Source organism: Bubalus bubalis, chromosome 4 (assembly GCF_019923935.1).
Source record: "Bubalus bubalis isolate 160015118507 breed Murrah chromosome 4, NDDB_SH_1, whole genome shotgun sequence".
Lineage (NCBI taxonomy): Eukaryota > Metazoa > Chordata > Mammalia > Artiodactyla > Bovidae > Bubalus > Bubalus bubalis.
In genome coordinates this window covers 11,167,739-11,193,519 of record NC_059160.1, presented here as the reverse complement: position 1 = coordinate 11,193,519, position 25,781 = coordinate 11,167,739, and the positions used below count along the sequence as shown (strand labels likewise).

At 56.3% G+C, this 25,781-nt stretch overlaps 1 protein-coding gene and 1 pseudogene across 14 annotated transcripts in view; both read left to right on the top strand.

The window, feature by feature from the left end:
* The window catches only part of CACNA1C (calcium voltage-gated channel subunit alpha1 C), a 463,540-nt gene that overhangs the window by 428,222 nt on the left and 9,537 nt on the right, over positions 1–25,781 (top strand). For 10 of the 14 annotated variants that reach the window (XM_044940916.2, XM_025282924.3, XM_025282928.3 and 7 more), the window contains 13 exons: positions 5,239–5,271; positions 7,724–7,852; positions 9,229–9,294; positions 9,824–9,915; positions 13,767–13,932; positions 14,418–14,545; positions 15,194–15,290; positions 15,617–15,719; positions 18,762–18,863; positions 20,064–20,191; positions 20,498–20,632; positions 21,991–22,343; positions 24,110–24,238. In XM_044940916.2, coding sequence (XP_044796851.1) covers positions 5,239–5,271; positions 7,724–7,852; positions 9,229–9,294; positions 9,824–9,915; positions 13,767–13,932; positions 14,418–14,545; positions 15,194–15,290; positions 15,617–15,719; positions 18,762–18,863; positions 20,064–20,191; positions 20,498–20,632; positions 21,991–22,343; positions 24,110–24,238 — 1,661 coding nt within the window. The remainder of the gene's footprint in view (positions 1–5,238; positions 5,272–7,723; positions 7,853–9,228; positions 9,295–9,823; positions 9,916–13,766; positions 13,933–14,417; positions 14,546–15,193; positions 15,291–15,616; positions 15,720–18,761; positions 18,864–20,063; positions 20,192–20,497; positions 20,633–21,990; positions 22,344–24,109; positions 24,239–25,781) is intronic. The other 4 variants (XM_025282935.3, XM_025282943.3, XM_044940914.2 and 1 more) reach the window with 1 other exon arrangement.
* Positions 19,914–20,046, top strand: LOC112584845 (annotated as a pseudogene).

The following is a 25,781-nucleotide window of genomic DNA, read 5'->3' as shown; positions in this document are numbered from 1 at the left end:
TGGACCCTAAAGAAGACTGAACGCTGAAGCATTAATGCTTTCGAATTGTGGTGCTGGAGAAAACTCTTGAGAGCCCCTTGGACACAAGATCAAACTAGTCAATCCTAAATGAAATCAACTCTGAATATTCATTGGAAGGACTGATGCTGAAGCTCCAATACTTTGACCACCTGATGCAAAGAGCCAACTCATTGGAAAAGACACTGATGCTGGGAAAGATTGAAGGCAGGAGGAAAAGGAGACGACAGAGGATGAGATGATTGGATGGCATCAACTCGATGGACATGAGTTTGAGCAGGCTCTGGGAGATGGTGAAGGACAGGGAAGACTGGCGTGCTGCAGTCCATGGGGTCACAAAGAGACATGACTGAGCGACTGAGCAACAACAACAAAGACCTGAAAGAAGTGAGGCAATGCTCTTGTGGGTCCCTGGGCAGGACGAGCGGGGCGGGGGTCAGGGAGAGCACCAGATTTGGGGCTTCCCCTGAGCACGAAGGGGAGATTTTGGCACCTTTATGAAGAGGTGTCCATGGTCTAGGGACCTGTTTGCTGTGCACAGGAACCAAGGATGAAGCCACTCCACCATTTGGAAGGGGGACACAGCCATCCAGACATGAGGCCTCTGGCTCAGGACAACCCCCTTGCTCTGGGAGATGCCTTGGATCCCACGAAGTGACCAGAGGAGGCCCCGGGCCCCAGCTGTCCATGTCTGTGGCCCAGCTGCCTAGCCCCTCCCAACACGGCACCTCCTCCTCGTGTCCCTGAGGAAGCCCCCGCTCCTCCTCTATCCCTCAAGTCTGGAATTCTTTTTCCAGAAGGAAATCCGTGGAAGCTTCCAGGGATTCAGCCAGCCGCCCCCCACCCTGCAACCTTCCTCCCCTGCTGACAGGAAGTGTTAGGAGGCCCAGGTCCTTCGTCAGGAACACAGGTGTCCCTAGTTGGGGACAAGGAAGCCATGTGACCGAGAGCAACAACTCACCTCGGGGCTGGACACCTCCTGGCAGGTCCACATGTGGAGATCGGGGGTCATGGAGTCAGAACACTCACGTGGGGATGCTTGGATGCCGGGACTGTGGGCCAGTGGGGCTTGGAGACCAAAGGGCACAGGAAGTGTGGAGCACCGCCCCACACACACACTGCCTGCTGGACAGGAAGAGAAAGTGGGCGGAGGGGACATGGAAGGGACAGGACTCGGCTCAGAGCTTCCAGGATGCATGCTGGGGCCCCAGGTGGGTGCTGCCCACCTGACTCCTGGAACCAGTGGTCTTTTAACCACAGACCCACGGGCCTGGCTTCCAACAACTGCCCTCACTGGCTCCCACTTTGGCCATGTCCTGAGTCAGAGCATCTACTGCACGCCCACCCCCTTGGGCTGAGTCAGAGCCTCCCTCCCTCCACCCAACCCGCAGCCCACGCCTGGCTCCCTGCCCAGCTTCCCTGCCCCCACCACGGCCGAGGGGCCAGAACAGACGTCAGTGTCCAGATGGCAGTGGTCTGCCTGGCCTGGGTTGCTTCTGAGGTCGATTAAATCAGACTGGTGGTCTCGGGCCAAGCCGAGGGGGGAGCCATGATCCTTGCCACCTTCCTGTGCCGCCCCCACCCCCGCTCCTGGAGCCCCTTCAAGCCCCTCCCCTCCTCAGCACCACCCCCACCCAGTGCCCCCAACAAGCCACCAAGGCGCCTTGTTCCCAAAACACTGGTCACAGAGGGCGGTATTGACTCAGGAAGCTGCCTGCCAGGAAGTAACACTGCCTTTAAAAGAACGGAGGTGAGGCTAGACCTAGAGAAGCGCTTTGGGCGTGGACGTAAGGCCTTCAGGAGCACGACCCCTAGTGAGAAGGTGGACCTTGGCCTCCCCCTGTCCCGAAGGGCACTTTCTCCTCCACTTGTAAGTGAAGCTGGCCCCGAGAGGTTGAGCAGAGCCCTGCTCACCAGCCGTGAGTGGGCCACCGACAAGCTGCAGTCCAGTTGGACGCGGGGAGCTGCTTCCTGAGCCTAGCCTCCGCCTGCAGAATGAGGTCCATGTGCTGGGCAGCAAATTGATGAGGCCTCCAGGGTGGGGGCAGCTGCTGCTGCTGCTAAGTCACTTCAGTCGTGTCCGACTCTGTGCAACCCCATAGATGGCAGCCCACCAGGCTCCGCCATCCCTGGGATTCTCCAGGCAAGAACACTGGAGTGGGTGGAGTGGGTTGCCATTTCCTTCTCCAATGCATGAAAGTGAAAAGTGAAAGTGAAGTCGCTCATTCGTGTCCGACTCTAGCAACCCCATGGACTGCAGCCTACCAGGCTCCTCCATCCATGGGATTTTCTAGGCAAGAGTACTGGAGTGGGATGCCATTGCCTTCTCCGAGGGTGGGGGCAGAGAGTGTCCCAAAGCCAAGGCCTGGAGGAAGATCCTTCCCTCGGGCCTGAGCCAAGAGGCCCCTGGAGGGGGTTCTCAGCCTGGCCACATTAGCTGTCCAGCGTCCCAACAGCCAGGACCTGACGGGGACCCGCTCGCTCTGAGCCTTCTGACCAAAACCCTTTCCCTTTCTGTCATCTTCTAATTTCCTTTCTTTTTTTTTAATCAATTTATTTTAATTGGAGGCTACTTTACATTGTAGTGGTTTTTGCCATACATTGACGTCAATCAGCCATGAGTGTACATGTGTTCCCCATCTCATTTCCTTTCCTCTCCTGCCCCATTCTTAGTTTTTCTTTCCACATACAACCCCCTGTGCGTGCGTGGTCTGTTTCTTCAGTCGTGTCCAACTCTGCGACCCCGTGGACTGTAGCCTGCCAGGCTCCACTGTCCATGGGGTTCTCCAGGCAGGGATACTGGAGTGGGTAGCCATTTCTTCCTCCAGGGGATCTTCCCGACCTAGAGATCAAACCCGCATCTCTTACATCTCCTACATTGGCAGGTGGATCCCTTATCACTAGTGCCACCAAGGAAGCCCTTCAACCCCCCTCCTTTGCCCTAAATCAGAGGACTGGACAGAAGGAAGCAGGCAGGGCAGAGCCCTGTTCGGCCACACGGCCAGCCCTCCAGTCAGCAGGTGATGCCCGTCCCCAGCAGCCAGCTCAGCCAGAGACCATCCACAGGGGAGGGACCTCAACTATTCCCTAAGCTCGTGGAGCAAGTGAGGGAGCCAATCTCTGGCCCCAAAACACTGACCACGCCCCCAGAGCACTCACTCTCTCATGTCACTTCCTGCTTCTGCTTATTCGTTTCCTTGAGTCTATTTCTTCTCCACCCGTCAGGCTCACTGTGTCCATCTCTGTCTGTCTCTGTCTCTGTGTGTCTGTCTGCCCCACCCCACACCACCCACATACGGGACTTTGTGTTGTTGTGAGTGCTCCTGACGAACTGACTTTGTTCGAGCTCCTCTTGTTGGTTGTCTGCTTGAATGACTGTTCCTCCCAAGGAAGATAAAACAATCCTGGTGATCTCCGTGTAGTGTGAATTCTGCAGGTAACAGCACACGGCAGGCCGGCAGGCTGCAGATGAACAACAGTGCGGCTCCTGAGGCTCCAGCCGCTCCCTGCATGACTGCCAGCACAAACGGGGCTCCCCAGTTCAGCCCCCAGAGTCCTGCAGGGGACATGGATCTGATCCCTGGCCAGGAAACTAGGGTCCCACGTTCTGGGCAGCACAGGAAAAAAAAAAAAAGAAAAAAGTTATGCTTAAAAAAATAACATTAAAAAAACTAATATCCCAAAGGAAGAATACCGAATGTTTAAGAAGTAAAATAAGTAGTTTTAATTCTGTCGTCGCCAAGGCTCATTGGGCTGGGCCAGGTGACCCAGGTGGGCCCTCTGAGTCTGCCCTTCTGGTCCCATTCAGGCTGGGGTTGACCAGAAGACTTCAAGCCTCTGCTCAGGGGTGTTAGGAGTATAGGCAGTTCTGGTGGCTTTCAGGGTGCATCCCAGACGGAAGCAGTGGCCAGAGCCCCAGCCCTAAGTGTGTATGGAGGCCTTGTGCCCCTCGCCCACAGAACCCCTGAAACACGGAGCTCCTAGGTGTTCATGCGGGGCACAGGCCCCTGACCAAGCGGAAGTTTCCTGCGTGCATGCGTGTGCATGTGTGTCTGTGTCTGCGTGTTCCATCCCGGCCTGCTGGCCACATCTTAGACACCCGCCCCCTGCAGGCACGTGGGTGGGCCTGGCAGCCAGGCCCCTCGGGGAGCAGGGACAGCTCTCAGCCGTGGTCCATAAGTGACCAGCGCGGCGTCCTCTCTCTTCCCTCCTCCTCCCGTCCCTCATCCTGGGTCCCCACCAGTCCGCAAAAAGGACACCTCCCAACTTGCTTTGGGAAAAAAGGAACTTGCTGAGAAATCTATTACCCAAGAAGAATTTTCAGCCTGCGAGCAAATGTCTGGTTGTGCACAGTTTCGTCCTTCAGAAGCCCTACTGTACGTTGTCCTCGTTTGTACCTTGAGAACAAAACACAGGAGCAACGCTCTGACAGTGGAGGGCGGCCGTGGAGGTGGAGTGAAGGTGGAGTCGGCGGCTCTGGGGGCAGGACCGTCCAGGGGCCAAAGGGCAGGGTGCCTCCCCGTGTGCAGCTCTGGGCTGCCGGGAATGCTCCCTTGCAGCCAGTCCCCTGCCCCCTAACGTGCCCGTGGTCAGGCCTGTGAGGACAGCTTCCCAGGCCGTTAACACTAATGTCCTCAATTGTGTGCAGGGCTTTCAAATTTAAAAACCAAGTCCACACTCGTTATCTCATGCCTGTGGCCACAGTCCACACCCAGGGACCAGGAACCTCAGCTCGAAGGCTGGCCCTGCCACACAGGGTGTACCCAAACCTTGGTCCTCCCTGGAACCTGGAGGGTCACCACCCCGGGCTCCTTTGCTCAAATACCTGTGGGCCAAAAGCGACCAGGGGCACAGGCAAGGCCTTTCAGCTTCAGCTGGCAGTGCTGGGTAAGTGTGTGCAGTGCCAGCCCCTGGAGGTTGTCTCAGGACACAGTGCTGATTAAAAATACACGAAATCCACCTTCAAAATCCAGAAGACCTCAGTGATAACGAGTGAATTAGTCAGTCTGCCACCAGAGATGGTTCTGGGCAGAATACCCAAGAGCCTGGCTGGGTGGCAGCTGGTGGCGGACATGCCCCGCGCCTGCCAGACCTGGGCCCCGCGCCTGGCCCTCCTGCCCTCTGCTGCCACTGGGTTGCTCCTGTGTCACCGAGGCCTGGAATGCGGGCCTCTTCGTGGGAGACTCATTACAGCTTATCTCTGTCTGCCTTTCTTTAAAGCCAGCTGAACATACCCAATGCTCTCCCTTTATGGTAAGACCGAGCCTCCAGACCACGCTCTCAGCTTCTGTGACCCCCCTAACGTCCCCACTGCCTCCCCCAACCCCCGGCGTCTCGGAGCCCGGCCCCCATGCATGTCACCCACCGTGTCCGCCATGCGCCTTGCCTGCTGGTCTGCGAGCTGTCAGTGCTGTGGTGTGATGCTTCGTCTGTGAGCTTTCCTGTGGGTGGCAGTTCACTGTGACCTTGACCATCTGAAAAGCCACGGGGAGAGAATCAGACCAGAGGGCCAGTTCCTGTTAAACATCCTGAGGACCCTGCTTGTTGGCATCTCCAACCTTAGTCTGATGTGGGGTTTGCACGGGACATAGGCCGGCGCCACGGCGAGGCCCCTGGGAGAGAGGAAGGAGAGGTCATGTAGTGGAGGTGGAGAGGCAGTGTGTCCCTCCTGATCACCAGCTCCTGGGAGCTCTGATCAAGGCCCCAGCGAGAGGTTACGGTGGGATCCTTAGCTACAAGGGGCCTTAGAACTGGGCCACACGCCCGCGTCCCTGCAGCAGGCCGTGTGGTTGGGGCCACTCCTGCTGCAGGAGTCTTTGGCTAAAGACAGAGCAGCCACTTCGAGTGACCTTGAAATCACCTTGGAACAGCTGTCTCCAAGAGGCTGCAGTGAGACTTCGTACGTGGAACAAGTGTGAGTTTGTAGAAGGACTGGAGTGTGGGTTGATTCCCCAAGCCCCGAAGTGAGCAGATGAGGCAAGACCCAGGGTGGCGTTCCCTGACAAAGCCCATGCCCATGGCTGGAAGGGCTGACCCTGGGCGTCCTGCCCCTCGCCTGGTCAGTAGAGCTTTGGGCGCCTGCAGTGTCAGGCGCCCAGGACCACTCAGGCTGCAAGCTCGAGTTTGGCTGTTTAACAAGTCAGATGTAGATGCCCCTGTGGCACCCACTTCCCAAACTCGCCACACAGCTGAGGTTCCGTGTGAGCTGGCGCTTTCTTCTTCCTCTCCTCCCGAGCATGGTGGGGCAGGGGGGTGCTGACGGCCGAGTTACAAAGCCCTGAGCCTCCTCTCCATCCTCCTCTGGTGGACACAACCTCCTTTTAAGGAGAGAAAGTAGAATTTCAAGTAGGCACACAGATGATAGAATATGCAAAGAGGAAGGGCATCAAAGACTTCAAACCACACAGGCGGGTGGCTTCCCGTACCGGTAGGTGGGCAGCCTGCTGCCAGCCCCTCCCAGCCCTGGGCCTGCCTGGGGAGCAGCTTGGGTTCAGAAAGAAGGCTCGGTGAGCCTCTCCCGGGGCGGAGCAGGGTGTGTGGGTACGTGCAAAACCTGCCCCTCGGGGTGTCCTGTTGTGTTGGAGGTGAGAGAAGAGGCCCCTGGAACAGCTGCAGGATTAGACACGGGGACGTGAGGGCTGCTGTGCTAGGATTTTCATGGGTGTTGTCAGGCCGGATCTGACCTGGAGACGGTTAGAAGTAAAGCCAGAGGAGCTGGGAGTTGAGATGCGGTGGCCACACAGGGCCCAGCAACAACCCCGAGACACCTCCAAGCAGGAGGCCTGTGGCAGGAGCAGTAACAGGAAGCCCAAAGGTCCGTTCTCTCCTGGTGCCAAAGGGCTGGGGGCTGCACTAGTGCTGGAGAGCCGGCCAGCTCCCGGGGTCAGCACCCCCAGCTCTCTGTCCCATGTGGGCAGGAGGGGGCCAGGGGTCTGTCTGTGCTGAGTGCCCTGAGGTCTGGAGGCAGACGGTGACACGGCAGCCGGTCTTGTCCCTAGACCTGGCCAGGCGCCTGCCGGCTCTGGCCCCTGCCCCCTCCAGGACACCCTGAGCAGGGCCCCTTGGTCCTCTCACACCCAGGCCGGACTCATCCAGGGCTCACTCTTGCTGCCCTGGCCCACCTAGCCCGTGCCCCCCACCCTTCCAGGTCTGCAGCCTGGAAACCAAGGCCCGAGGCAGGTAGAGGGCAGCAGGGGGGCAGCCAGGCCTGGTCCCAGCACCAACACCCCAGGCTGGCCCGCAGCCTGGGCGGGGGGGCCGTGGAAAAGAGATGACACCTAGAGTGCCAAGTCTGGGCAGCCAGGGAGCAAGACCCCTCCGTGGGCAGCCCACCAGGACCCCAGTGCCACCTGGCAGAGAGCCGGTCTCACTGGGAATGAAGGACCCCGAGCCGTGCCGGGCAGGAGGGAGGCCGGGGTCCCTGGAGTGGTTCTCAGCCTAGATCTCAAAGCAGATGGAATTCCTACAGAATCACCTGTTCCCCCCACCCCCACAAGTAGGTGGGGAAGACTAGGGGTGCTGGGGAAGACGATCGGGGCCAGGGCACTGCTGGGCGCTGCCAAGGCCAGGAGCTGGCCCGCCCACCCCTGGGCGCCTGAGAGTCTAGTGCAGCCCACCACCCCGCTCGCCTCTACCCCCACCCCGGGCCGTGCCGAGCAGCCTCGCCCGCCCACCCGCCTGGTAACTGCTGTGTTAACGGCCCCAGAACGCGGAAGAGAACTCTCGCATCTCCATCACCTTCTTCCGCCTCTTCCGGGTCATGCGTCTGGTCAAGCTGCTGAGCCGCGGGGAGGGCATCCGGACACTGCTGTGGACCTTCATCAAGTCCTTCCAGGTAGCCAGCCCTGCCAACCCCTGCAGCTCCCCCCAGACGGTGCTCCCAGCTTAGGCGTCGTCAGCATTGGGCAGTCACCCCCTCCCAGAGGCGGTCCAGCAGGGTCTGCTCTTCACACCTGCTTATAGACTTCGCCAGACACCCCAGGACCTGGTGTCCCCAAGGGGGCTCAGCGCTGCCAACTGCAGGGCTGATCTCTGCTCCCAAGAGTCACTTCCTCCTAAAAGTGGGATAGCTGGCCCTGGCCCTGCCCTCTCTAACGGGTCTCGTACACGTCCGAGGTTGGAAGAAGCACAGCTGTTAGATCCCCGAACTTCCTGAAGACACTGGCATAGGGACCCCTGTACCTGAAACGCCAGACTGTGGGCTTCTCGAGACAGAGATCCCCAGTATGGAGGGGCCCAGGGACAGGCTCAGGGTGGGTCCTGACCTGAACGTGTAGGACTGAAGTTGCAGCCAGAGGAAGAGGCTGGGCTGTCGGGGCACTCCACCCCACCAACCAGGACGCACCTGTCTCCCCACCCCCTCCCAGCCATCTGCTCCTGGCGTCTGAGTGGTCTCAGTGGGGATCAGGCCTGGGCGTACCCCAGAGTCCCATAGCCATGGGTGACTACAGGCCTCACAAACTCACCCACCGCTGACAGTTCCTGGGCTGAGAAGGGGGCCGAGGAGCAGGCCTGAAGGTGGACGGACACCCCATGGGCCTGAGGCACCACCTGGAGGTGTGCGGGCTTCGTCCATGCCCTGCGAGCCTAAGGCCTCCCCAGGAGGAGGCAGGGACACTGAGCAAGTAAGATGCAGGGACCAGCCACAGGCCAGTGCTGCTGAGCATTTTGTGGGCTTTAAGTCAGCCAGACCCCCAAATCCCTGAGGTCACCACTCTTCCTCCCATTTCTCAGGTAAGGACACTGAGGCTCAGGGAAGTTAAGCCCGCCCAGCACCCATAGCTGCGCTGGTGGAAGCAGGCTTGGGCCAGGATCTCGCTCTTATTGAGGGCCCCTTGGTCCTGCCTTTGCTCCACCTGGGGAACATCTTACAGCTGTGGGGCGACTGGTGGGCACCCCCCGGCCCTCCGGCTGCATGAGAACAGGCGGGCAGCAGGAGAGTGTTGTGCTCACTCTAGATTGTTTCTGCCAAGGGGGCATTATGCTGTCTCGAGCTCAGCGCCCAGTTTTCTGGGTCCCCCACCCGAGATCTCAGGTGCCTTAAACCAAGGGGAGGGGAAGGGTCAACACCAGGCTCAGGCTTCCCTCAGTGCCCAGAACGTCTGTCTGACTCCTGGAAGTGCCCCCTGAGCCTGGCAGCAGCTGGTGGCTCCAGAGATGCTGCCGCAGGGAGGGGTCCCGCCACCGGCCTCACGCATGCATGTCCCGCAGGCCCTACCCTATGTGGCCCTCCTGATCGTGATGCTGTTTTTCATCTACGCCGTGATCGGGATGCAGGTAGGACGGACTCCTGGCCCCCAGCCCACTTCCCCTGACTCCCCCCTTCTGGGGTCATAGAGATCACCAGAGTGGAACTCCTCTCCCCACCCCCATGCTGTCCCATGGGTGCACAGCTCAGAGACCCTCTCTCCCCATGGCCCCCGGCCCAGATTCCGCTTCTATAGAGAAAAACTCCCCCAAGTTACACAATGATTTGTTAATTATTCCTCAATGAAGTTTTCTTTTAAAGACAAAATGTTGTCAAGAATCTGCAGCCAAAAGAGAGGAAGGCCAGTGAGCCTTGCCCCTGTAAGACAGAGTTGCAGTCTCTGCCTCCACCAGCTCTCCCAGGGCCCCTCCCAAGGGCTGGGGGTGGAGCTGGACAAGGCAGCAGGTGCCTGCCCCCACAAGGCCCTCTGAACTTTGTTCAGCTTATGAGCCAGTCTGTCCAGGGCCAGCTGTGACCCCTAAAAAGACCATTGAGTGCTGGGTGGAAACCAGGACCCCTATGTCCGTGGCTCGCTGAGCCCATCCTCTCCCCTGCCAGGTGTTTGGCAAAATTGCCCTGAATGACACGACAGAGATCAACAGGAACAACAACTTCCAGACCTTCCCCCAGGCCGTGCTGCTCCTCTTCAGGTGGGTTTTCTGACAGCCAAGGCCCGATGCAGCCAAATAAATAAATATTTTAAAAAGGAAGACAACTTCTTTCATGTACAGATAGTGTTCTGGTCTGGGCAGCCTGCCATAACAAATGCCACGGATGGATGGAGAGGCGCAAACAGCAGGTGTTTTTTCCTCACATTTCTGGAGGCTGGAAGTTCAAGGTCAAGGTTACCAATGATTCCCGTCCTGGTGGGAGCCTCTTCCTGGGCTGCAGACGGTGTCCTGATCCCTGTGTCCCCGCTCCGTGGAGAGAGAGGAGAGCACGTCTCTTTCCTGTTCTTATACAGATGCTGCTCTCATCACACACCCCCAGCCCCACGAGCACTGTCACACTGATGTTTGGGGCTGCAACATGTGAATTCTGTGAGGACACAAACATTCCATCCACATCAGGCAGTAGCTAACCCATAAATATAATAGATGAGCTCATACACCATCACTGTCTCAACATAATACTACAAGTTTTATCCCATGCAGTAAGACAAGAAAAGTAAACCAAAGGGTAAGAATTTGAGAAGAAACAAAATTAAATGCCAAAGAAATGGATTGCCGAAGACAACGAGAAACAATCCAACTTAAAAATGAGCAGAGAAGTTGAGTATTGCTCCAAAGAAGATACGTGAATGACCAGTGAGCACATGAAAAATGTTCAGCATCACGAATCATCAGAGATATGCAAAGTAAAACCACAGTGAGACACCACCCCACCCCATCAGGATGGCTACTATGAGAACACGAGTCCTGCTGAGGGGGTGGAGATACTGGAACGTCTGTGTAATACTAGAGAGAATGTAAAAGAACAACAGCTACTGTGGAGGAACAGTATGATGGTTCCTCAAAATATCAAAAATAGATTTAAAATTCCGTATGACCCAGCAATTCCACGTGTGAATATATGCTAATACATAAAAGAATCAAAAGCAGGGTATCAAAGAGATCAGATCAGATCAGTTGCTCAGTCGTGTCCGACTCTTGAGATACCTGCACCCTTATCTTCATGGCAGCAGCATTCACAATAGCTACAGCGTGTCAGCAACTGTAGGTCCTTCGAGAGAAGAATGGATGAGCACAGTGTGGTTACAACACAGTGGAACGTGATTCAGCCTTAGAAAGGAAGGAAGTTCTGACTCCTACTTTGACACAGACAAACCTTGAGGCCATGATGTTCAGTGAAACAAGTCATAAAAGGCCAGGTTTCCTGTACGATTCCACTTACGGGAGGTACTTGGTCAAAATCATTGTTGTCGTTCAGTCGCTCAGTCATGTTGGATTCTTTGCGACCCCATGGACTGCAGCATGCCAGGCTTCCCTGCCCTTCACCATCTCCCAGAGCTTGCTAAAACTCCTATCCCTTGAGTTGGTGATGGCATCCAACCATCTCATCCTCTGCTCTCCCCTTCTCCTGCCCTCAATCTTTCCCAGCATCAGGGTCTTTTCCAATGAGTCAGTTCTTCACATCAGGTGGCCAAAGTATTGCAGTTTCAGCTTCAGCAGCAGTCTTTCCAATGAATATTCAGGACTGATTTCCTTTAGGATTGACTGGTTTGATCTCCTTGCTATCCAAGGGACTCTCAAGAGTCTTCTCCAACACCAAAGTTCAAAAGCATCACTTATTCGGCAATAAGCCTTCTTTATGGTCCAACTCTCATATCCGTACATGACCACTGGAAAAACCATAGCAGCTTTGACTATATGGACCTTTGTTGGCAAAGTAATGTCTCTGCTTTTTAATATGCTGTCTAGGTTTGTCATAGCTATTCTTCCAAGGAGCAAGCATCTTTTAATTTCATGGCTGTAGTCACCATCTGCAGTGATTTTGGAGCTGAAGAAAATAAAATTTTGTCACTGCTTCCAATTTTCCCCTTCTATTTGTCATGAAGTAATGGGACCGGATGCCATGATCTTAGTTTTTTCAATGTTGAGTTTTAAACCAGCTTTTTATTGCTCCTCTTTTACCCTCATTAAGAGGCTCTTTAGTTCCTCTTGGCTTTCTGTCGTTAGAGTGATATCACCTGCATATCTGAGGTTGTCGATGTTTCTCCCGGAAATCTTGATTCCAGCTTGTGATTCATCCAGCCTGGCATTTCACATGATGTACTCTGCATATAAGTTAAATAAGCAGGATGACAATATACACACTTGACATACTCCTTTCCCAATTTGGAACCAGTCCATTGTTCCATGTCTGGTTCCAGCTCTTGCTTCTTGCCCTGCATACAGGTTTCTCAGGAGGCAGGTAAGGTGGTCTGGTATTCCCATCTCTTTAAGAATTTTCCAGTTTGTTGTGATCCACACAGTCAAAGGCTTTAGCGTAGTCAATGAAGCAGAAGTAGATATTTTCTGGAATTCCCTTGCTTTTTCACTTTCTCCCAGCACAACCAATAATAAATAAGTTAAAAGTTATTTTTAATTTGGTTACCTGGACAGAAGAAGATAAAGCACATTTCTATCTCCTATGGAACCCTCAAATTTCATAGTAAGTTATTATGAAATTATTATAAAAAGCAAAATTTTGGACCTTTTAGGACATATAGAAGGATATTTTTACAACCAGGATTTTTCAAACATGATGTATTCAAAAATACAGCAGGATTTTTCAGACATGATGCAAAAAAGCACAAAACTACGGAAAAATTACAATTTGACCACACTGAAATTTAAAACTTCTGTTCTTTATAATACACCATCAGTGGAGCTGGGAACAAGCCACAGAATGGAAGACATTAGTTTCGAGGTGTGTCACTGACAGAGGATTCATATAAAGAATGTATGAAGATGCCGCAAATGAACAGGAAGACAGCCCAGGAGGCAGACGGCAAACACCTGCCGTTCAGCAGATGAAATAAAGTTTCTCATCATTTTAAAACCAAATTAAAACAGCAGTACATTATTATTTCACAGCCATCACATGAACGATATTTTTAAAAATTCACTAAAACCAAGAGTTGACACGTCTAAACTCAGAAACAAAATAGAAGAAGGAAGAATGGAGTGGCGAGGGGCGGGGCCGGGGTGGGGGGGAGTGGACGGATGGGGGAGGGGCTAGTAAAAGGGCTCAAACTCTCAGCCGTCAGATGAGTGAGGTCTGAGGTCTAACCTGTAAAATGGTGACTGCAGTTGATGACACGGATCGTATCACTGAAACTTGCTAAGACAGTAGAAAATGTTCTCATCAAAAATAGAGAATAAACCTGTGAGGGGATGGGTGTGTTATCAGGTGGGAGGAGCCCTTCCCGACGGGCACGCACATCAGATCGTTGTGGTCTACACTCCAGCTCACAGTCTCGTTTGTCAGTCATGCCCCAGTGGAGCTGAAGAAAGAGCTGGCACATTTGTAGAGCAGTGGTGTCTCTCCAGCCTGATGCCAGAGCCTGAATCGGATGGACGCTTGGAGAACAAGCAGGGTCAAGCACAGGGAGGACCCACCTGCTGTCCACTGGCCAGTCCACCTGGAAGCCGGCTTCCCTGAAGGCCCTGCACGGTGGCTGCAGGCTCCCTGGTGACAGCGTAGAAAGGAAAAGCCTTATCAGGCGGTGGGCTGTAATGGAATATAGAGCACCCGCTACATAGGGTGAACAAACCAGAACTAAAATGTATCCAAATGGCTAAATCTCAACACTTAACAGGGATTGCAGAAAGAGGGACTTTGCAGAAAAGATGCAATCTGTTACCTTTGCCATAAAACTTTCAGGCATGGAGACAGTGTTGTATGTGTATATTCTGTGGATATGCCAGCACTGGGGGCCTGAGGAGCCCCAGACCCAATTCAGTGGTTCCCCCAGGAGGACGGCTGTGTGAGCCGCTCTGGACATGGTGTCTCACAGGTGCGCCACTGGGGAGGCCTGGCAGGACATCATGCTGGCCTGCATGCCTGGCAAGAAATGCGCCCCCGAGTCAGAGCCGGGCAACAGCACAGAGGGGGAGACGCCCTGTGGCAGCAGCTTTGCCGTCTTCTACTTCATCAGCTTCTACATGCTCTGCGCCTTCCTGGTAAGCCGGATGGGGCCGGCGGCCTTGCATGCTGGGCGTGCGGTCCAGGCTGGGCTGGAAAGCCTGCGTCCCTGAAACGGTCCAACAAGCTGGGAGGGGCAGGAGCTGGGCCGGGTGAGCTCAGCCACCCCCTTCTTGTCTGTTCTTGGCTCCTACCTTCATCCCCGAGGGCAGGAGACCACTTCAGCATCTCTGGAACTTTGGAGAGGAGCGAAGGAATGGTGGTGGACAGTCTCCCCTGTCCTTGGCAGCCCCGCCTTGGCAGCTGGGTGTGAGGGAAACTGCCAGCCCACCGTGGGGTTCATGCCGCATAACTGAGGGGAACTGGTCAGGCCCTCAGTCAAGAGAGCCAAGTCCTGGGGGCCAGCGTTTCCATGGTGCCACATGGCTGGCCTTCAGGAGTGCCGGCCTCCAAGCACGTGGCCCTGACAACCACGTATGCAGGAAGGGCCACTGAGGCAGCTCTCCATGCCCATCCTCTGCAGATCATCAACCTCTTCGTAGCCGTCATCATGGACAACTTTGACTACCTGACGAGGGACTGGTCCATCCTGGGTCCCCACCACCTGGATGAATTTAAGAGAATTTGGGCAGAGTATGACCCTGAAGCCAAGTGAGTGCCCAGAGGGAAACACCAGCCCCCAACCTGAGAGGGGGTTGAGTGACCACATGTGGGAAAGAGGATCGAGACGGGTTAGCACTGGGCAGACCCACTGCAAATCCTGACCTTCACAGGATGCCAGGGTCAAGGGTCAAGGGCCAGCAATAGGAGGCCTTAGGCTGAGTCAAGAGCATGTCTGTTATTTTCCATTGAACAGGCAAGTGGTCATGGTGTTGGAGCAACCAGTATGTACTTGAGTCAGGACATCTGGGCCAGGCAGGGCCTGGCTGTATCCCTGCCACAGGTCCATCAGTCCAGGCATCATGTTTGGTTGACTCTCAGAAAAGTGTGAGATGGTCCGATGGTTAATTGATGGAACAGCAGTAAATTACCGAGAATTTCATTGCCTGCTAAAATCCCTTCCACCTTTCATTGCCTACTGAAATATAGCACTGATGGAAAATTGCTCCTTAGAAATCTAAACATGTAGATTGGTTTTTGAGTTTTACCACCCAGTTCCACAGCTTGGCACCAGTTTGATCACTAGGGTCCAGCTGTGGAGAGTTCCTCCCACGGGAGACCCCACCCTTGGGCACAGGAGTCCCGGGCTGCCGGCCTAGACCTTCCCCCTGACCTTCCCTCCTCTCCTGCCTCTTCCAGGGGACGCATCAAACACCTGGATGTGGTGACCCTGCTGCGACGGATTCAGCCCCCCCTGGGTTTTGGGAAGCTGTGCCCTCACCGCGTGGCTTGCAAAGTAAGAGATGGACTGAGCTCATGGGAGACACAGCGTGGGGGGCGAGACACCTCCAGGTACCCCGGGCAGGCCAGTGTGCCTCTGTGGGGATGAGAGTAGTCTTCATGAGCCTAAGGAAAGGACTGAGCCAAAACAGGCACTGGGGCTCCTTCCTGCGGCATATACATCCTCAGACAGTGAAGGAACCATGGAGTGACGTGCACACATGTTTTGAGGCTCCCCCAAGCCTACTCCCACATCCTCCTGCCTTGGAGGTGCCTCAGGGGTTCCACAGGCGGGTCCTTCGAGAACCAGCAGCTGTGCTGACTGCTGCGCCCCCTCCCCAGCGCCTGGTTTCCATGAACATGCCCCTGAACAGCGACGGGACCGTCATGTTCAATGCCACGCTGTTTGCCCTGGTCCGTACGGCCCTGAGAATCAAGACGGAAGGTAAGGTCATGGGGGTGTCCGGGAGCCCTAGTGGACTAGCCAGAGCCGAGCTCTGCGCCTGCGGGGTCCCGGGGTCCCCCGCCCTTGGGGTGTCAGAGCTTCAGCCCAGCATGATTCTCCCCCACTCCCTGCCCCGGGGACATCAGCGGGACCAGGCCTGCTCAGGCAGCCATTGTTCCTTGAGTGGCCTCCTGACTTGTAACTTCTAGAGATTCTCCCAGTGACCCCTCGGGTGAAGCTCAGATGCCAGGAGGTGAGTGCTTCCTGAAGCGGGCCAAGCCCTTGCACCGTGGGGCTTTACCGGCTGCAGCTGGATCTCAGGTGTCCAGCTTTCCTTGCAAAGTAAACCCTTATGTCATCAGGAAGGGGTCACAGTGGACGTGACCATGGTCCAGGCCAGCACAGGCCTGCCCACATACAGGTGCACAGCCAGCCGGCAGGTGGGGTCAGAGCCCCCTGCGCTTGTTCCCATGCCACTTGGAGGCAGGGACTGTCTTCTGGTTTGTACTGCAGCAGCCCGTGGCCAGGAGCAGCTGGACTGTGCTGACCTGCCGTCTTCGTGGCCGAATGGTGTCAGAACTGCTCTGGGAGGGCAGAGGTGCACCCAGGGAGCTGCGGCTGCTCCCAGCCTCCTGCAGCAACTCTTGGAGCTGGGGTGTACTTGAGACGGAGTCCCAGCACCTGCCCTGAACGCTGAGTCTGCGTCCTGTGCCAGCCACGTGCATGGGTCACCTGAGCAAAGTCTGAAACCCAGCGGCATAGTCACTAGAGAAAACCTGGTGGTGCCGTTTTTCCCTTCATACCTTTGGATCTGAGGCTCAGGCTGCCCACCCCATCTCCCAGAGGAGCCCTGGACGGGAGGACAAGGGGGCTAGACCGTGATAACACATGACACTCTCTCCACCTCAGTTTCTTTGTGAAACAAGAAGGCGGTGACATGTGGCATTCAGTTCAGTGGACAAGCCAAGAGGCTCCTTCCCTCAGCTAAATCCTCCCACAAAATGACAGAAATATCCAGGATGAAGAACAAGAACCCATGATGAAGAATCAAGACCCATGTCAAAATTAGGAGCTAATATTAAAAAAAAAATCTTAGTAGTTCAAGTTTGGCTGCTCAATAAAAAGAAACTCAGGCTGCAGAGTGGCCAAGGCCACAAGTCAAGCTGGAATAGGCATGAACAGGCCTGTTTCTGCCAATAAAAGACTGGAACGGACATAGGTTGGGTGTACGTGCGTGTGTGACCAGGAGGGCTCAGAAGGAAGCTCGCTGATACTTTAGCTGTGGTTGCCACAAGCATCGGACCCAGCCATGACTTCTGTTCACTACTTTTACCTTCTTCCCTTTCCCAAACTTTCCTCAATGACTATGATTACAGTTCTGTCCAAGAGGGAAGGTTTGTTTTTCCAAGGAGGGAAGAAATGAAGACTGCTGGAAGGAGCATGCTGTGGTCCTGAAGGCTTGATATAAAGTGAGGACGTACATTTTCATCCTGTGGAAGAATGAGAAACACCAATGCCTGAAGCCCAGAGTCAGCATTATCAAGATAGTCGTCAGACCGAAGCAGGTCCCAGCTGAAGAGCCAGACACACACAGCCCGTCCTGAGGAACCCGCTCCTGAGACCAAGAGAGAAGCTGGCTGCGTGGAAGCTAGTCAAGCCAGGAATTAAAGGAAATTCACCCACCAACAAAGCGCTGGCATCTCATCCCATCCTGCTCTCCCCATGCCGAGTCACGTGTCACCCCGGCCACTGTGGGCGCCCGCTCGGAAGATCTGGAGTCCAGCCATGGGGCAGCGACTTCTCTGCTCAGGGGCCTTCAGGCCAAAATCAGCCTGTTGACCAGGATGGGTCCTCTTCCTGGGGCTAGGGGGAGATTCCCCTTCCAGTGCATTCAGGCTGTCAGCAGACTCACTCCCCACAGACTTGGGACCGGCTCTGGCTGGGCCCCCGAAGCTCTGAGCCCCACACAGTCAGGGAGGCTTCCCTTGTCCTTGGCCCACTTCACACATGACTTTTGTTTGTTTTTTTGTAGTCTACTGTTTTTTGTCGAGGCCTAAGTGACATATAACATTACGTTAGTTTCAGGTGAACAAGATAATGATCCTGTTATTTGTTTATATCGCAAAACAACCACCACACATCTAGACAACACTCCTCACCCCACAAGGTTACAGCTTTTTTCTTGTGACGAGGACTTTTAAGATCCGCTCAAAGCAACTTGCAGATACACAGCACAGTATTGCCGCAGTCCTCATGCTGTGCTTGACATCCCCAGGATGTGTTTGTTTTATAGCTGGGAGTTTGCACCCGAGAGCGCCCCCCTTGTGAAGGGCTCCTGGGGTGAGCCCAGGCCCCCTGCACAACCCCCGGTCCTCAGGGCCCATGTACGTATCACATCACCTGATGGCAGGGTGAGACCCCCTGCTCACAGTCCTGGGGCCACGCAGGGCGTGTGCACTGGTGGTGGAGGGAGCCAGGGGTGTGCCAGCCCCAGCCAGCCTCCCAGTGCCCTCTCACAGCTGTGGTCTCAGCCCTCTGAGCCCAGGACTGGAAGTTAAGTCTGTTCGGCCAGTGGAGAAAGTAGACCCCTAGGGGCCCCCAATCTCAGGACCCCATCTCCTGGTTTCTGCCCCATATGAGGTTTTGCTGCCTCCCCAGGAGGAGACCCAACAGAGGCCTTTGACTCAGAGGCCCCCAGGTATGGACACTCCCACGGGTCTGCAGGGAGACCACTCTTCCTCCCAGTGGCCCTCCTGGCAGGTGGCCATTGGGCTCAGTCTGGCCCTGGCAGCCCCCACGAGGAGAAGCCACGAGTGGGGTGCAGGGTCACCCTGGCCACTGAGTGGCAGGTGGGGGGCAAGGAAAAGCTGGCCAAGAGGGCACGGATGTGGGTGGCAGGAACCTACAGAGGAAGGGACAGAACCCACGTTCAGGGCCACTGGGCAGAGCCCTCAGGCAGCCATGTGGGCTCCCGCACGGGGACCAGCCCAGCCCACCAGAGGCCCTCGTGACAGCTGCCAGTCAGCCCGCGTCCCCCCACAGGGAACCTGGAACAGGCCAATGAGGAGCTGCGGGCCATCATCAAGAAGATCTGGAAACGGACCAGCATGAAGCTGCTGGACCAAGTGGTGCCGCCCGCAGGAGGTGAGTACCCCCTCCGCTGCCCCTGGGCAAGTGCAGGTCCCACATTCCGCCTGCGGGAGACCTGCCTCTTCCAACTGGAACCTGATCTTAGCCTGAGGTCACTGGGGAGGCCAGGCAGGCCCCTGGATGCCTGCAGGTTTGGGAGAACGTCAAGGACATTGCAAGGTAGAGGCTTTCCCATAACCCACCGGCTGGGAGCTGTGGGAATGACAGGGCCCTGGGGAAAGAGCCCCTGGGACCCCCTCTTTTGTTCCTCCTGAGGGGGGTTATGAGCCCCCAGGACCCCCTTTTTGTTCCTCCTTGACAACCCTATCTGTCTTGCATATACAATTACTAAAATATAACTCTTTAATACAAAATATATTGTTGGATTGGCCAAAAAGTTCATCCATATTTTTCTGTAAGATGCTCTTTCAGAAAAGCCCAAGCAAACTTTCTGGCCAACTCAATATAATCAAAGTTTTTCAATGAATAAATGCTTAGGGGCAATTGTGCCCAAAGCTGTGGGCACCTGGAGCTTCAGGACCACAGAAGAGTCAGTTAACAAGCTCAGTTAGGTTTAAAAAACAAGGTGGGAAATCATTTTGATGATATGCTAATTTTTCTGTGAGAAAGGAGAGGATAATAATATATTTGGGGCTTCCCTGGTGGCTCGGCAGTAAAGAATCTCCTTGCAATGTAGGAGCTGCAGGAGACTCAGGTATGATCCCTGGGTTGGGAAGATCCCCTGGAGAAGGGAATGGTTATCCACTCCAGTATTCTTGCCTGGAGAGTCCCATGGACAGAGGAGCCTGGTGGGCTACATTCCATGGGACCACAAAGAATTAGACACGACTGAAGCAACACCATGCATGCAGGAATATATTTGCTTACTTGCAGAAAGTATTTGCATAAAGAATCTCTGGGAAAATACTCAGGAAATGAATGAGAAAGGTTATCTGAAAGGAAACGGGAGTGGAAGGGATACCCTTCACTGTACACAGGTCTTTTTGTATATTTTTGTCTTTTTCAACCATGTGCATGGAGAGTGTCCTCAAAAAAATTAAATTGATCACTTCTCAACCTTTTGACTAAGATCAAGTGTTGTATCTGTTCTTATCAGTTTAAAAAAGTTAAACTGAGGAACCTAAGAAGCTGAGGACACTCGGCCAGGGTCCAAGCCCCCATTTACCTCCAACCCTCTCCTGCCTTTGCTCTCAGATGACGAGGTCACGGTGGGCAAGTTTTACGCTACTTTCCTGATCCAGGAGTATTTCCGGAAGTTCAAGAAGCGCAAAGAGCAAGGCCTGGTGGGCAAGCCCTCCCAGAGGAACGCCCTATCCCTGCAGGTGAGGGGCCCTGGCACCTCCTCCCACCTCTTCCAGGTTCCAAGCTCCCACGGGTCAGGGGGACCCTCCCCTCCCGCCCTGCCTCCTGCACTCACTGCCCTCTGTAGTTCTGGACTCTCAGCCCCCCTGAGCTCAGGGAGTGGGAGGAAGGGCTGGGGGTCTGCTGATGCCTCTGAGACTGCCTCCCAGCATGCCTGCACCCCCTGTGGACCCCCTGAGCTGGCCTCCTTGGGGAGAAGCAGAGGGAAAGGTGGGTGGCGGGTCAGGTGGGTGCCTGGGCCCTCACGCCCTGTCCCCTCGACCCAGGCTGGCCTGCGCACCCTGCACGACCTGGGGCCCGAGATCCGCCGGGCCATCTCTGGGGACCTGACCGCCGAGGAGGAGCTGGACAAGGCCATGAAGGAGGCTGTGTCTGCAGCCTCAGAAGATGACATCTTCAGGGTAGGTGGGCACCCCGGCCGCAGTCTGCAGCCTCCATAACCTGGGATCGGGGCAGGAGGGTGAGTGTCCTGAACCCGAGGAGAAAGGCCTGGGTCTGTGGTAGAAAAAGCCCTGTGCCCCCAGCTCTCCCACTCCTCTCCCCACCCCACCCCTGCCACTCCCCTCAGCTCTCCCCACCCCCTCCCTCCGCCTCCATCCAAGCCTAGTCCTTCTCAAGCTCACAGAGCATCACTGGGCCCCGGGGGAACAGGAAGCCATTTTCCTAAGGACGTGTTTCTGAGGACACACTTCTTCATTTCACATTACAAAGTGGTGGCCTTGGAGCCACATTTAAGCCACAGGCCTATTTTGTCTGCCAACCTTTGAACGCATGACTCATTCAAAAAATCTAGACTTCCAGCCTCTCTCACAAAAATCAGAAGACATGCGGGATCAGGCAGCAGATACCTGGAAGCCAGTGACAATCTGGACTTGGACCATGAGGTCTCCAGTCCCAAACGACCCCTCCGGCCCTCCACCTTGGGGGATACCGAGGCTGTCAACAATACTAACCATGAAAACTAGAGCCCACTGGGATTCTGAGGCCCTTGTGCCCAGATCTCTTCACGAACCCCAAGGCACTTGGCTAAAAATCCTACAGCAAGTGAGACGCTGCCGCCCAGATCTGAGGCAGAGCTGCTCACCCTGCCCTCCCAGCCCTGCCAGGCTCCCAGGCTGCAGGACTCGGGGTGAGAGGGGCCCCTGAGGGTCCTGTCCTTGCCATCCTTCTCCCCCTCACTGTGAAACGCGCCCCCCTGAATGGCTCAGGGACACACTAGCATGTCACACTAGGGTCACACTAGCGTGACCCGAGAGACCCCAGCCTGGCAGAGGCTCCTTGCCCAGGACAGGGAGGGAAGCTGGGAGAAACACGGACTCCAAATTGGAAATCTAAGACTCTCTGGGGCAGGAGGCCATGGTTGGTGTACTTGCTGTGGTGATTCTCAGAACCACTCGGCCAGCGCAGTTTCCAGCTCACTGAGCCAGCTGGGTCCTTGTCTGTCAATCCCCTTGGCACCTTCTGGCCCCTTTGTCTGCCCCTCAGCCCCCACGAGCCTGCCTGCCCCAGGGAAGGGTCTCCGTTCCAGACAGTCGCTGTGCCTGCCCCCCATTCCATTGGTCCCGGAAGGAGGTCCTGTCACCCCTCCACCTGTTGTTCCCCCAGGGGTCTCAGGGGACTGCCTGGGCCCTTCCAAGCTGCCAGGCCCGTGGGCAAGAGGCCTGGTGAGCTGAGGGCTGCCCAGCGCGGTTGAGCTCCCTCCCTCCCCCGTGGGCCAGCCCCTTCACCCACCGCCCTCTCTGTCTCTCTTCTCCCGCAGAGAGCTGGCGGCCTGTTCGGCAACCACGTGGGCTACTACCCGAGTGACGGCCGGGGCGCCTTCCCCCAGACCTTCACCACCCAGCGCCCCCTGCACATCAGCAAGGCAGGCAACAGCCAGGGGGACACCGAGTCCCCCTCCCACGAGAAGCTGGTGGACTCCACCTTCACCCCCAGCAGCTACTCATCCACAGGCTCCAACGCCAACATCAACAACGCCAACAACACCGCCCTGGGCCGCTGCCCCCGCCCCGCTCTCCACTCCGGTGCTGTCAGCACCTTGGAGGCCCACGGGCCCCCCTTGTCCCCTGCCATCCGGGTGCAGGAGGCCGCGTGGAGGCACAGCTCCCAGAGGTAAGCTGGGGGCGCGGAGGGTCTCGGGAGGAGCGTTTGGCCGGCAGACCCACCTCTCGGCCCTCAAGCTGGGGTGGTCCACTGCTGCTGCCGAGACCCCAGCCAGAGGGCAGGTGGATGCTCAGGGAGGCACCGTGGCCCCACTGGCCAGCACATGTCCTGAGGTGCCCGCCTCTAGACAGGGCAGAGGAGCCCTGGCCCGACCCCTGAGATGTTTGCGTCCTGGAGACACAGCAGTCTCCGCCCCCAGGGCTCTTCTCAAGTCTCTGCCCAAATCTGGCCTTGGGGCCAACTGGGATGGGATGGGGCCCCCCTCTTCTAGAGGCAGGACGCCCTTTGGTGGCGCGCTCGCCTGCTCTACCCCAGCCTGGGGCGATTCCTGGTCATCCTGCCAGCGTCTCCAGCCCCCTGGCCTTTCTTTCCTTCCACTCCCTGCTCCCCGGTGAGCCAGGACTCCCAGCTGGGATGTGCTGGGCCGGTGGTGCCCACCCCACGCTCTGGGCCTCAGGCAGCATTTACATTGGCAGCTCTGGGTTCCACAGCCGGGAGATCTGGCTGCTTCACCCGAGCAGGACAGTGGTGCCAGCAGGAGCTCGGGCCCAAAAGTGACCTCTAACCCCCAACCCGTGTCCTGAGCAGCCTTCGTCCCTTCCAGAAGCAGGCTCCCCACCTTAGTGTCCGTGCCCCCTTCACCACCACGCCTGAGTCAGCCAAGGCCCCAGCCCTGAGCCTTGTCCCTCCCCTCGCAGCTCAGGGCTGAGTGGGGCTGGGGCCAGCTCTGCCCCCAGGGGGTGCTGCCCGCCTGCTGTTATTCTCCGCCCCAGCTCACCCCATGTGCCCCACCATGCCCTCCCCCTGCCCTTCACGCCTTCCCGTCTCATGTGTACTTCAGCCGGGGGAGGGCACCCCCTCCAGAGGAGCTCAGGGCTTACCCTGAGAACCACCCAGATCCTCCCTGAGTGGCTGATGGGCCCCGGGTCAGAGCTGGACAATGACCCGCACTCAGTTCTGAGAGGATGAGCAGAGATGACTTCCAGACTCCCTGTGAGTCTGAGCATAAAGGGACCCCAACTCTCAGGACCTTTAGGGAGAAAGATGGACGCAGATGGGAAAAGGGGGCCAGAGACCAGAGCTAAAGACCACATGACCAAATGAACAGAAGCCCAGGGCCCAGGGGAGAGCTCAGCCCAGGGCACATTCTGGCGTGAAGGGGCTCAGCTCAGGGGGCTCAGCTCATGGGACTCAGGCTCAGGGGACTCAGGCTCATGCCCCTCTGCTCAGAGGAGCAAGCCCCTTTGTGAGGCCTCTTCTCTGTGCTTGGCTCTAAGAATCAACATCAAACTCAAGGCATGTCAGCTATGACCCCAGGAAGCCCCCAGCAAGTGCCCACAGGCCCCACTGTCTACAGCAGCAGGAGGGACAGCCGCTCCCCCTGCCCCCACCCCAGCCCTCATGTAGGATCTGACCACCCCACCTTCCAAAGCACCATCTCATCGGCTGCTTCATTTGTCACAACCGAAGCCACACAGACAGACAGCTGTACTGGTGGGGATGCTGAGGCATGGGTGGGCAATGTGACTTGTGCCGGGGGAAACTGACCAGCTCAGAACTCATATCTCCTTGGATCCTAATCCCGAGGCCCCTCCCCGCATGGAACCCTAACAGGAACATTCCTGGGTCCATCAGTGGTGGTGGTGGTCCCTACCTGGTGGGGGACGGGAGGGGCTGGCAGCTGCCGACCTTTGTCTCCATGCTGGACACTTTAGGTGCCCCTCCCGGGACAGCCCGATAGCCATGCTGTGTCAGGAAGAGTCCCCTGGGGACGAGACCTGTGCCGTGCACGTGGATGAGAATGCAGAGCGCAGCAGCGAGCCCAGCCTGGTCTCCACGGAGATGTAAGCTCGTCCCTCCCTGGGGAGGGGCCCCCAACTCCTCCTCCGGCAGCTGCAAAGAGGAGGGAAGCCCCCCACTCTGGTTAGCTTGACGCTTGCTTGAGAAATGATGCTTCCAGGGAAATATCTAAATGTTGTCTCCCTAAGCTTTTTTGACTGCGACCAGACATCATAAATACAGTTTACAGTGAAGCTCAGTAGATACACAGTGCATACCTTGACTGGCTCAGACGGTAAAGAATCTGCCTGCCATGCAATAGACCCAGGTTTGATCCCTGGGTCGGGAAGATCTCCTGGAGAAGGGAATGGCAGCCCACTCTAATATTATTGCCTGGAGATTTCCATGGACAGGGAAGCCTGGGGGGCTACAGTCCATGGGGTCTCAAAGAGACACACTTCATACATTTAAGTAGGACTATTCCTGAAACTGCATATAATAAAGCTGACAGCAGAGGGCGCTGTTGGCAGCCGTAACTGAAAACTCCACCAGAGCCAGTTAAAGGGACGGGTTTTTAAACTGCAGATCCAGACCTGTGAGGGGGCTGTGACATGTGCTCAGTCAGTTACAATCAGCACCCCTAAAAGAAAGCAAGGACGGGACAGGACAGCAGGAAGTAGCGTGGCCAGCGTCACAAAGGCAGCACTGTTTCGTGAAGATTCGTTGCCAAGTCTCCTAACTATTAATAACCTGTGACTATTCACCAAGCTGAAGCCTGTTAGACGCTTTCCTGAGAGAAACGCTTCATCACGAGGAACTGCCAGTCCTTCTGGCTTCTGACGTTCCGAGGAGGGAGTAATACGTGGCCACTCGGCATCATCCGTGCCCTCTGCGCACACTCGGTGCTCACAGGCCACTGCCCAGCGTGGATGAGCCGGCCTCGGCAGCCAGTGAGGGATTATGAGAGGATCTCAGGGAGGAAAGCAGAGGAGATTGCCTACATAGCTGCTCACCCAGCAGTGCAGACAGCAGGACACAGACATTCAGAGAAGCTAAGGGTCCAACAGAAGCTGGGTCTTCAGGAGTGGGGACAACCTGAAAAGTAAGACAGTGTTACAGGAGGGTGACCAAGCTGACAGTAAGAGGAACGTCTGGTGGGTTTTATCCAGCACCTTCCTGGCTCGTGGTCAGCGCAGCCGGAGGACAGCCGCTGCCCTGAGAGCACAGGTGGCAGCCACGTTGGCAACAGGAAGGGCTGAGTGCCAAGGCAGCTCCACTAGGGCCTGTGCAATCAGCCTAGGGCCTGCAGCGGCTGTTTTCAGGGAAGTGCCCCAGGCCCGGGCGCAGTGAATGCAGGCTCGGTGCCTGGGGGTCCGAGTTCAACCCTCGCAAGCGGCCATCATGTGCCCCAGGCCAGGAGGAGCCGTTTCCCACTGAGTTCCCCCAGGAGCCATTGACTGACTAGACACCCCAAAGTCCCCCCACCATCTGTCACCAACGACCGCATGTCTGTGCTCCCACTGACCAAGGGTGGGCAGGCCGGGAGAGTGTAGGGAGGCACGATAGGCTCACACTGGGAGGGGCTGCATAAACAGCATCCACCTGTGA